The 13,246-nt window shown below is 36.6% G+C and overlaps 1 protein-coding gene across 2 annotated transcripts in view; it reads right to left on the bottom strand.

The window, feature by feature from the left end:
• The window catches only part of ARL13B (ADP ribosylation factor like GTPase 13B), a 74,105-nt gene that overhangs the window by 42,302 nt on the left and 18,557 nt on the right, over nucleotides 1-13,246 (bottom strand). For both annotated transcript variants that reach the window (XM_029215468.1, XM_029215469.1), the window contains exon 3: nucleotides 9,401-9,650. In XM_029215468.1, coding sequence (XP_029071301.1) covers nucleotides 9,401-9,650 — 250 coding nt within the window. The remainder of the gene's footprint in view (nucleotides 1-9,400; nucleotides 9,651-13,246) is intronic.

Below are 13,246 nucleotides of genomic sequence, written 5' to 3'. Positions count from 1 at the left end.
GAGATGAGGTTAAGAAAGGTCAGCAGGGGCTAGATGTAAAGCCCTGTAAGTCTGAAGTTTACAGCAAGTGTAATAAAGGCAAAGCTGTTTTTGGGCCTGGGAGTAATGTTATGTAATTTATATTTGGGAAAAAATCATCCTGTCTACTGTACGGAGAACGGGTCAGAATGGATTTGGGGCAGGTGAGTAGAGGACAAGCATATAAGTATAGAAAACAATTAGGCTAATGCAATAGTCCCAGTTAAGAGATGATGGAGGCTTGAGCTAGGATGGGAGTGGAGGTGGTGATGGTGGTAGCAGCAGTACTAACACTCAAGACTAAAAAAAAAAAAAAAAATCCTTGCTATGTCCCAGCATTGTTCTAATAATTTTACAATTTTACCAACAAGAACACTGAAGTACAGCTAGGTTAAGTAACCTGACTCAGGTCACAGAAACTGTACACAGAGAACTGGGATTTGAACCTAGGCAATCTGATTGCAGAACCAGTTCTTAACTACTGTATACCAAGTTGTAGTGATGGAAAAAAAAAATTAGACTAAAATGTGATAGATTTAAGATGTAGAATCTACAGGATACTGATTAGATTATGATAGCTTTTACTGAGATGGGAAAAGATAGGAGATGAATGTTTCAACACTAAGGGTGAGAAGGAAATCAAGAAATTCTGTTTTGGCCAACAGAACCTGAGATGACCATAAAATGTCAAAGTGGAGGTTTCTAAGGTATTAGCTATATCAGTAGGAACTCTTGGGAGATGTCAAAGCTACAGATTTGGGTCCTCTGAGTAAATAAACAGTATTTAAGGCCTCAAAAGTATCTAGATGCAAAAAACTGCAAGCCCAGAAAAGAGCCTGGGATATTCTAAAATTTAGACTTAAAGCAGAAGAGGAGTTAACAAAAAAGACTAAGAAGGAACCATCGATGAAGTAGGAGGAAAATCAAGAAAAGTATGCTGTAATGCAAAAGTGCTAGAAGGAAAACAAAGTTGAGGAAATACTCAATTTTAGGTAAAATAAGAACAGCAAAGTGACAATGGATTTGGCAACATGGAGGTAATTTGTTGACTCCAATAAGAGCAGTTTCAAGGAATTGTAGGAATGAAAGCACAAATGGAGCATGTTGAGGAAAGAGTGTGATATAAATAAGTACAGAATCCGCTACAGACAATTCTTTCCAGAATTTTGAATAGAATACTATAAAAAGGAGTCAACATGTGAAGAGAGATGTAGAGCCAAAGGATTCCACAATACTTAAAGAAACACAAGAGCACATTCTGCTGATGGGAATGATCCAGAGAGAGAAACTCGATATAAGAAAGGGGAGGAATAATATATTGGGTTGGCCAAAAAGTTCCTTCCATTTTAAAGTAAAAGTCAAAGACACATTTTCCATTTTTACCAAGAAATTTATTGAACAACATATTCACCATTTTGTTCCACTACCTTCTGCCATGTTTCAGGCAACTTCATAATTCCATCTTCCCAAAACTTTTTATCATTTTGGGCAAAGAATTGTTCCAGGTACCTTTTACAGTCTTCCAGGGAATTGAAATTTTTTCCATTGAAAGAATTTTGTAAAGACCTAAATAAATGGAAATCCGAAGTGCAATGTCTGGTGAATATGGCGGATGAATCAGAACTTCCCAGCCAAGCTCTAACAGTTTTTGCCTGGTCATCAAAGAAATATGTGGTCTTGCATCATCCAGATGGAAAATTATGTGTTTTCGGTTGACTAATTCTGGACATTTTTGGTCGAGTGCTGCTTTCAGTTGGTCTAATTGGGAGCAGCACTTGTTGGAATTAATCATTTGGTTTTCCAGAAGGAGCTCATAATAGAAGACTCCCTTCCAATTCCACCATATACACAACCATCACCTTCTTTGGATGAAGACCAGCCTTTGGTTTGGTTGGTCGTGGTTCATTTCGCTTGCCCCACGATCTCTTCCATTCCACATTATTGTACAGTATCCACTTTTCATCACCTGTCACAGTTTGTTTTAAAAACGGAACGTTTCTGTTACGTTTAAGTAGAGACTCACACGCGGAAATACGGTCAAGAAAGTTTTTTTCGCTTAACTTACGTGGAACCCAAACATCAAAGCGATTAACATAACCAAGCTGGTAGAAATGATTTCAACGCTTTATTTGGATATTTTGAGTATGTCGGCTGTCTCCCGAGTGGTATAATGTTGGTTGTTCTCAATTAATGTCTCGATTTGATCACTATCAGCTTCAACTGGTCTACCCAACAGCGGAGCATCCCAGCAAGAAATCTCCAGCACTAAACTTGGCAAACCACTTTTGACACATTTGATCAGTCACAGCACCTTCTCCATACACTGCACAAATCTTTTATTGCGTTTCGGTTGCATTTTTACCTTTTTTGAAATAACAAAGCATAATACGCCAAAAATATTGCTTTTTTCCTTCCGTCTTCAATATTAAAATGGCTACACAAAAATTCACCAATTTTCATAAGTTTTTTTTTAATGCACCCTGATATGACAGCTGTCACACACAATCTAACAAAATTGCTTCGAATGAAATTAAAGACAACTAATAAGCGCTACTAGAGCCATCTTACGTAAAAAACCGAAAGAACCTTTTGGCCAACCCAATACAATAGTAGAAAGGGGTGGGATCTTGGACAGGAGCAGAAACACTTCTTCCATATTACAGGAGGGAAGACAAAGGAATAAAAGCAGATAACTGAGCAAATTTGGTGATGGGAAAATGAGAGAATTCTTATGTGAACAGGAATATGACTATATATGTGTATATATATATATGTCTCCTAACACTATTAAATAATTTTTAACTTATAAAATATAAAGAAATTGAAGAGTTTTCTACTGTGTCAGTTACAAGCATTACCGGAGAAAAAGATGTGTCCCACAGGTCAGCTTCAAATGTTTAAGGAACATTATAAAAAAAGATAAATTTAAAACTAGTGATAAACTCCCCAGCTAAATCAGGTGGTTGAGAGATATTTCTTCTGTCCCTTCTAAACTTGTGCTATATCCTTTAATGTAGTGCCTTACTGATACTTGTTCATAATTGTTCCTAAATTGTTTATCATGAAAACTGAAAATATCGAGTACTATTTAATATTCATTAGCATAATTATATCCAGATGGGTTCAGAAAATAGTAATTTTCTAGTAGCAGTTATATCTAAACATACTGCTTTTAAAGCAAGACTTAATCACAGAAAGATTCATAGCAGAGCAATATATCACATACAATTTTCATTGTTATATTTCAAAAGCACCCTAACCTAACCAACATAAACATATTTAATTAGCTGCTGAACATTTTGTTTATTCACACACAATAGGCACTAAAAGTAGCCATTTTTTCCTTAAAATTACTACCTTAAAAGAAAAAATTCTTAAGCATCGGAGGCACTCTATTAGGAATCTACTGGTTCAGAAAGTATGCAATAATTATTTTGAGCACTTGGGTTCCTATTCTTACCCACTAAGCCATGTCATTTTCTGTAATTAAAAGCTTCATGTAGCTTGAATTCACATATGCCACTTTAAAACTAGCTCTCCTAATTCATCTCTACCTAGACACAGCATATCATCAATAGTAACTATTCATATCCACCATCGCATGCACAGAAAACTAGTAAAGCACTGAATGAGATGCTTTAAATACATTATTTTAGAATTCACAGGACAACAGAAGTATTAAAATCCTTATTTACAAGTGGAGACATAGAAGCTGGGGAAGATTAAGTAACCTACTCAAGGCCTGGCTGACTTCAAAGCCCATGCTTTCCCCTGCACCAGTAGATCTCAGTTTCTGCTGTGCAGCAGAGAGATCTGGAGAGCCTGTGAAAAAGCCAGAGGCATCCTTGGCCCCACCCTAAAAAATACAGCAGGTCTGGTCTGATGCTGATACAGGTGATCCCTGGATAACATCTTGCCACCTGACGACACTGTCGACAGGTTTTTCTTCGTTATTTTGTTTTACAATAGAGTGTGCTGGGACAGGGGAGGGAAAGGATGGGAACCTCTACAGGCTCTTTGTGCATAAATTACCTAGGAAGTCAACCAGCTGAGAAGCTTTACTGTAAACTACAGCTGCTGTTAGTGAAGCTGGATGCCATTACAGACAAAAGGAAGCCCTCAGTAAGGAAATGTAGAGGTGAGTCAACAGTATAACTAAATGAAGTTGATGAAGATGACAGCTTGGTAAGTTTGCGCTGAAAGAAAAGAAATCTTAAGACAATGGACCCTATAAATAAAGTGAGTAGGGGTTTCAGATGGTAAAAATAGTAAATTAAGGGACCCACCACTACAACTAAGGATCAAGTGATTAAGTGACATAGGTAGTCCATACTTTCATACTTATGGGTTTCCAGAATTCTACAAAGGACCCAGGTTCTCCTATTTCTTATTGAAAGGTCTGACTCATGAAAGTCCATTTGACTCAAGTTCTAAGAACAGTATTAGGATAACCCATAACCTAATTAACTTCTCTTGGGCACTTATAAGAAAGAATATGACTCAAAGAAACTTGCAAACTAACAGTTTCCTGTAATACTGTCTAGAAGAAAGGTGAGTCAAATAGGCATATAGAGGGTGGAGACAAAAGTCCGATATCAATAAAAAAAATTATTAATAATAAAACCCTGCTTATTATTTCTCCTAATATAAAAACTCACTGCCATGTTTTTTTTTAACCTCTTTGGCCATGAAATCCTTTAGGAATTTGATGAGAGCTAGAATCTACTCCCAAGAAAAATACACATGCACTCAGAATTGTGTATGTGATTTCAGAGGGTCTTGGGAAGCCACCCACGGTGCAAAGACCTCCAGGTCAAACTTTTTTTTACTGAAATGTTCATAACATCTAGCCAGATCATATATGAGATATTATGTTTTCTTCCCTGAGTGAAACTCCTATACATTTTTGTTGTGAAGCATCTAATTTGTGAGGTCTGACCAAAAGTTAAGTTAGGTCATATAACTCCACAGAAAAGCAGACAGTATATAATGAGAAAGTGGCATCACTCCAAGAGTTCAAGTATGCTAACACAAGTAGAATTGTTATTATCCTGGGAGGAAATTTTAGCCTATGGATCTCCAGAGTTATTTCAGTTATAAGTATTAGGAGATTCAACCACCAAAAATGAAGGGTAATTTACAATCGCTCTGAGGGCAACTTTCAAGACTGTACTAGAAAGAAGAGATGCAGAAAGAACATGTGCCTTCTTATATAACATTGGTGTAACCTTGGGCTGCTGAAAATTTCAATAGGTTAAGATGTTTAAAATACCTCCTAGCTCAGCCCTTTCCACAAGGAATCAACAAATAGTACCTTGCATTATTAATGGAAAATTTCTACGGTGGATGTTGAGCTTAAATTTTGAAATTACTACTGATTTCAGTGCTACTTATACCACTGCAAAAGTTGTTTACTTTTTCTTTTGGAAAGGTCTTCTTTATCTGTCAAGACTATCTAGTATTAGAGCTTTTAATAAATAATTAAATTATAAATGGTTAAAGCAAGAGTATGTATGTGGTGGGGGGAATGTGAGGGTAGGTAATATAATTCATACCTTAATTAATCAGAGTAGAGGTTCAAGTTAACCTATAGTAGACTTGAGAGAAAAAAGACTTTCTATTCTAGGTAAACAACTCAGCATGATAACAGAGCCAAATATTTGCATGGCATCCATTTTTACTTTCTTTAGAAGGAATACAAATCACTTTTACCTCTTTATCAAAATGGATTCTTGGCATTGACTATACTAAGGTCCACATTATAATACACAGCTGAATACAATCTCAGAATTACTATATTTTACAGTTACTTTTATTAAAGAAGAGTCATTTAACCACTGAGTCCAAAGAAGTAAAGTGACTTGTCAGGGTCATAAACAAATACACAACTTTTAGAATCCAGGTTTCAGATTCTGTCTTCTCTCTAAACCCATGTTTTTTCACCTTTTCACCATTTATTTCAGAGATTTTGACTGGAATATTATGCTGATTAAGCAGTAAATACTAGAGAACTGCCAAACAGACATTCCGAGCTAATAAAACACTGAAGCCTAGTGATCTACGACTCTGACCTTTCAAGAGAACCCTCACATCTGTGACATAAAGTGAAATGTGACTGAGGCTTCATTTGCAATGACACATGCTGTCAGACTGCTGTGCAGAATCAGGTCAGGCAGAGCTAGAGTGTCCAGGACCTGCTATCGTGGTCATCTACTCTGCTTCCCATAGCATGAATGAATCCTGCTCTACCAATTTGTAATTTCATGATTACAGACAAGATAATAATTCTTCAGGTTTCTTTCCTTCTGTTGAATGACTGAATCTTCTCAGAGGTCTGTTGTTGTCCTCTGTTTGCTCATTATTAGAGGGTGGGAAGAGAAAATTATCAAGGGGTTGAAGTGAGTTCTGAGAGGCTTTGTAGGTCCTAAATCAACTAGTTTAGGCTCAGACAGACAAGTGGTGATCGGAAGAAATTAGATGCCATTATAGAATTTCGCAGATGAGAGGTCCAAATGTCCGTGGGCAGGAAGGAAGCAGCTATGTGCAACAAGGAGGACTGTAGCCAGCCTCCTAATTCAGGTAGCCTCCACATCTCCACACCCACTAGCCCCTAGCACTCAGCTTACTAGGGCTCTACTGGACGCCCCTCCCACTTACTATCCAATGGACTTTTCAATGCCATACCTATTATGTGCTAGGTTCAGTTAAAACACAGACTTTCCTATCTGTGTGGAGCTATGGAGGCAACCTGAAGGACTCTGAGCAGAGGAAAAGTAAAATGATCAAATTTGGATTTAAAACAGAGCTCTCAAGTACTTTATCTATTCTTGCATTGTTTCACTTATTAAAGCATGTACCAATTTTGTAATTTGAAAAATATCAAATAAAGAAAAGGGCTCCTGCTAGCAATGTAGAGGAGAGCTTAGAGAATAGGCAAGACTGCTACCAGGGAGACTGGTTAGGAGAGTAATCAGTAACACAAGGGAGAAGTGAAGAAAGGCTGAAAGGAGGTAACATTAAAGGGAATAGAGAGGAGTAAAGAGACTCAAACGATATTAAGATAGTAACATCAAAAAGACAAATTAATTGTAGGTCAGAGAGAAAAAGGTAAACAGGAGAACTTCCAAATATGGGACTAGGGTGGATATTCAAGACGGATTTATAAACAGAAAAAAGAGTGGGATAGAAAATTTTATGTATTATATGAACACTGCATACGTTACATGTTTTACAAAAATATGCAAAGGAAACTCATCAAAATGATAGCAGTGGTTGGCTCTGCATGATATGTCAATCATTTTTTTTTTAACCTCATTCTTTCCTACATCTTCTAAATTTATTAAGAATATGTACTTTTTGGGACTTCCCTGACAGTCCAGTGCTTGGGACCCTGGTTGGGGTCGATCTCTGGTTGGGGAACTAGGATCCTACAGGCCGTGCAGTGTGGCCAAAAAAAAAAAAAGAGAATATTTACTTCTTAGTAAATTTTGTATATTTCTGAAGCACACACATCTCAAAAAGTTTACCTTTATTAATAAAAATTCTATGGTTGTAAAACTCCTTTGAGAAAAACTCATCAAATGGCAAACCGTTCCATATTTCATAAACATATTATTGATCCCTAATTAATTCCCATGTCTTTGTGAGATCGCATTGACTATGAAATTATAATGGTGAGCAATCATCCTAGTTGTGAGTTTTTGTTTTTTTTTTTTTTCCAATTCTGGAAATTCACTAGCTGAGAGAGGTGACAGAACTGAAAGCAGATATCTTGCTGACATTGGATTATTCAGTAAACACTGCAGACACAAACTGCATGCCTCTGCCTCAGGGCTTTGCCACATACATCTATCTGCATGACTGACTCTCTTACCTCCAGTGTCATGTTCTCAATATGACCTAGTATGATTATCCTAATTTTAAGAGTAACATGCCCCTGTCACCACCACCACCATAGGATTCCTGATCTTCTTTTACCTGCTTTGTTTTCAATATACTTATCACCTAATGTACAATTTATTTATTACATTTATTGTGTATCATCCCCTAGAATGTAAGTTCCTGAGATCATACATGGAGTTTTATTGTTTTTGTTCCCAAAGGTATCCCTATCACCAGAACAATGTCTAGCACACAGTGGATGTTCAATAAATATTTGTCGAATTAATACATGTATGAATGAATAAATGCATGAGAGAATACATGAATAAAAGAATAAATTAAATAAATAACTATTGGGTTAAAAAAAGCACACTCAATTATTTTACAAATGAACATCAGTCATTAATACTTTTTGCTTTAGAAGTCACTGGTTCTATGCTTAAACATTTATAGAGACTAATTTAGTCTATGGGTTCAACAAAGTTTACTCTTTGTATACATATCTATTAAAATCTATTTCATATTCAATAAAGGTGAGAATTAATTATATATATATCAAATAACTTCTTTAATTAGTTAAATGTATAAAAATTAAACAGTATAAGCTTAACAATAAGTGATACAATAAAGTTTTACTTTTTGTAATCAGAGCTTCCAAACTGCCTCATTTAAAAATGTTCATTTATTACTGAGGACCACTGAGGAACTCTGTCTTACAATTTCTCAGTTAACCATGTGATAGGTTGCTTGGGGTTTTTTTTAATCGTTAGTAATGAAACACAAGAACGAGGGAAAAGGGACAAGAAGGCAAAACACACATTCCACTTACTCCAATTTTAAGAGCAATTTAAACTACTTTCACTTTACTATGTCTCAAAGTTATAGCACCATCTGGTGTTTACTATGCAGAAATGCTATGAGGGCGGGTCGTGCAAAAGTCCTTTGTCACTTAATTTTTTTTAAATGTTTAGGCAGCTGGACAAAATGATGCTAAGCATACAACTAAGTTGATAATGGCACAGATCACATGTTCAGTTCGGAAATATAGTAGTAAAAACTGAGAAATCAACATGGCATTAAAAGAATAAACCATCTAAATAACTTTCAAACAAGAATACTCTTCAAGAAAAAAAGGACAGAGGCAAAACATAAATAAGTTATTAAAAGAGGAAAATAAATTGAAAAACATTTTAGAACCGTGTTAATAGACCATTTTCAAAATCTGACAAAAGTAAATGATCACATAAAACAAAGAGTTTACATTTGAAAACCCAGGAGATCTAATTATAAGATTTCTTCATTACATAGCCTCTGTGCTTAACCTCTACAGATAGCATTATAATAAGGCCTTGGTATATTAACAACTCCCAGTAAATTACATACATTTTATCATACGAGGGTGTGACAATTTAGCTTATTCAGTATTTTGTAACTTGGGTAAATTTATTTAATGACTTAATGCTGCTGTCTCTACGTTTACAATGACACCAACATTACTTACACCAATATAGGCTTTCCCGATATCCTAGGATGTCTTATCACTTCTGACATTGTCTCTTTTGTCTCTTCCATTCTCTCTTCATCACTCGAATCCACAACAAATATTACTCCGTAAGATTCAGCATAGTAATTCTTCCAGATTCCCCGAATTCTTTTTCCACCTCCCAAGTCAAAGATGGTGACTTCAAACTTTCCTTGTCTAAGGTCAATTTTGGAAAATCCAACAGTAGGTGCTACATCTTCAGGATACTCTGTTTCAAATGATATAAAAGAAAGAATCTTTAGACCTTAAATTAATAACACTAATTTAACTTCACAACTTAAATGACATAAATGTGTTATTCATCATACTCTAGTGCTAAATAGAATGTTTATTATTTGCTTACACAACAAGCATTACATCTAAGCACATTGGTTTGGGGGAAAGGTAGATACTATAAAATATCCAACTAGAATTTACACTCCTTGCAGATAGGAATTTCTGTCTGTTTTTTTTGTTTGCTTGTTTGTTTTTATTGATATAACCCCAGTTCCTAAACTAATGCCCACCATATAACGGGTACTTAATAAGGATCTGTAGAATAAACAAATGAACTCTTGCCTTTAAGGCCACTGACTCCCCAAGTTACAAACAATAAAAATGTCAACCTTCAACACCACAGCCATCCCCAAGGACCATTACAACCTCTGTGGAGTTATAAAGAAAAACTAAACATTTAGAGAATAGTCTAGAACAACCAAATAATGGGAGAAGCTATGAAGAGTATAGGACCTTTCTTTTTTAATTAACTGAATTAAATCTATAATTGCAATACAGAGACTTTTAAGGACAGCTTGCAAATACAAAGAGTAGATTTTATTTTCTTCTACAAGAATAGAATACAGGATATTCTCATAAATTTATAATTGAATTTCTTTGGACTTCTGCATATGACAGCACAAAGAAGAAGGTACAGGATGTATACAATTATAACTGCCAGAGAGGTAATGACAGTAAGAGATTAAAAAGATCACTAAGGTTCAAGACTTGAACTAGGAGCTGGGACCTAGACCTTAAAGCTCGGTAGGATTTAGACAGTCAGATGAGTGACCTAAGTAATAGAAATGGTAAAAGCAAGATGCACGCACAAGTTGAACACTGTAGTTGGAGCAAACCCTTAAGCCTGAATGTACAATGAAGAGGGTTCTGAAGATAGAGAATTGGGAGCCACGGAAGGTATTCTAGCAGACCAATAACATAATTAAGGTGACTTAAGTAGTCTTTCTTCAGATTCATCTTTGCAAAAGTCTCTAGAACGGACTGAAAATGAGAGTGATAGCCACTTTTTGGAGAGGTATGAAAATAAAAATAGAAGAATGGCAAGAGAGAACTCATGAAAGATTAACAGAACCAAGTGACTCAGTGGTTACAGAGAAGAGTTCAAACTTCATGTCTGTCTCTTCCATTCTCTCTTCATCGTTGGAATTCACAACAAATATTACTCCACTGTACTTTGTTTACAGCTGCACGGTCAATACAGTGGCCACCAAACTACATGGGGCTTTTAAAACTTAAATCAATTAAACTTAAATAAAATAAAAAAATTCAGCTCCTCAGTTGTTCAAGCTGTATTTCAAGTGCTCAAAAGTCACATGTGGCTGGTGGCCCACCCTACTGGACAGAGCCAATATAGAACATGTCCATCACTGCAATAGCTCTACTGAACAACACTGGTTTAGAAGGTCTTATTCCCACATTCAGCAAAACATTTGCTATTACAAAGATAAATTTGAGGGCTTCCCTAGTGGCGCAGTGGTTGAGAGTCCGCCTGCCGATGCAGGGGGCACGGGTTTGTGCCCCGGTCCGGGAAGATCCCACATGCCGCGGAGCGGCTGGGCCCGTGAGCCATGGCCACTGAGCCTGCGCGTCCGGAGCCTGTGCTCCGCAACGGGAGAGGCCACAACAGTGAGAGGCCCACGTACCGCAAAAAAAAAAAAAAAAAAAAAAAAGATAAATTTGAGAGGCATTTGCTGTTAGGCTTAGGTGTGACAGAGAAACAGACTTGCAATGTACCATTCCCTTTCAGCAAGCATCTTAATGCAGTTTACACAGCTCTCTAGAAAGTTAATAGACATCACAAGTCAAATTTTTAAAAGACCTGCCTTATCTAGAAGGAGAAAAAGGCAAGTTTAGAAGCAATATAAGCAGCCATACATTCCAAAAACAGAATTAAACTAGATATTTAAAAATGTGGATCTAGTCCAGGCCAGAACTGGCTTCACAGTTAAAATAGGCAGCTGTCTTTGAGTATGATTTGAAACGTACCCCCAGGAAATTATCAGTGAAAATAAATCAACTATCCTGAGGAAGGGATAAGGGAAATAACACATACAGAATACCTACTCAGTACCAGGACTTTGTTAGGCATTAGAATGCAAAGATGAATAAAAAAGGGTTGCTGTCCTCAAAGAATATCCAGTACAATTCAGAGAGAGCTGTGTTATTCCCATTAATGGGAATAACACAAGAACCTATATGTTCTACAAACAAGTCTGGAGAGCACAGTGTGAAGGTATTATGAACTGCACTTTTATGTCCCTGCCAAAACTCATCTGTTGAAACCCTAATCCCCAATGTGATGGTATTTGGAGGTAGGGCCTTTGGGAGGTAATTAGGTTTAGGTGAGGTCACCAGGATGGAGCCCCCATGATGGAATTAGTGCCCTTATAAGAAGAGACATAAGAGAGCTTGTTTCCTCTCTCTCTTTCCACCACATGAGGATACAAGTGAGAAGATGGCTGTCTGTAAACCAAGAAGAGGGCCCTCACTAAGTACCCGACCATACTGGCACCCTGACTGCAGCTCCTAGCCTCCAGAACTGTGAGAAATACCTGTTGTTTAAACCACTAAGTCTATGGTATTCTGTTATAGCAGCCCAAACTAAGATGGAGGGCATTCAAGAGAAAAAGGGTAAAGAGGAGCTAGAAGTGAGTCATGGCCTAGAAAGCCTTCAGAGAGGAAATGAAACAGGAGTAAAGTCTTAAAAGACAAAAAAATTATAACAAAGAAGGGAGAATAAAATACCAAGCAGGGGAACAGATAAAATGATGGCACTATTCCCAGGAAACCAATTCATATTAAGTAATTTTTTCAAGGTTACATGGTAGACAGAGCCAGGACTCAAATTCAGGTATTCAGGACTTCAAAAGCTGTTTCTTTTGATACATGGAACACCCTCCCCAATTTCTCTATTCTTTCCTCTGGCTCCTACTCATGATTCTGTGTTTCAAGACTCAAGACTAAATGTTCAGGTTACGACCTTTTCTGTAAATCCTTCTCTGATGATTCCTTCCTACTTTCAGTATCACCTACACCATCTATTGTAATATTCTGTGTTCTTGCTGGTCTCCACAATAGGCTATACCTTCCCAATAGCTGGTAACTATCTTTGTATCCTTAGCACTCAGTACAAAGCATATAACTGCTCAATACTACAACACCAGACTGCTAGGACAGCTGAAGCTGCTATCGTTATGTCCATTCTTCCATATATTTACCCATCCATCCATGCTTGTAATCATTTATTGAGGGCCTGTTGTAAATCAGGCATCATACAAGAACCAGGCGTTCAAACACATATGGTCCCTAATCCTGAGGATTTCAGTAAAGCATATGTGTTAAGACAATGCCTAGAAAGTTCAAGATAAAATGAAAATATATAATCAATAACTATTTATTGAGCTTATGTTATATGCTAAGTACTATGCAAGGTCCTAGATATACAAAGATTAATAAAATTTATTAATATTTTCTGATCTTATAGAGCACTTATATAGATGGAAAAAGAAGAAATATATACATAAACAA

Source organism: Monodon monoceros, unplaced genomic scaffold (genome assembly GCF_005190385.1).
Source record: "Monodon monoceros isolate NGI ecotype Baffin Bay Population unplaced genomic scaffold, NGI_Narwhal_1 Super_Scaffold_11, whole genome shotgun sequence".
Lineage (NCBI taxonomy): Eukaryota > Metazoa > Chordata > Mammalia > Artiodactyla > Monodontidae > Monodon > Monodon monoceros.
This window is presented reverse-complemented; position numbering and strand designations above follow the sequence as displayed.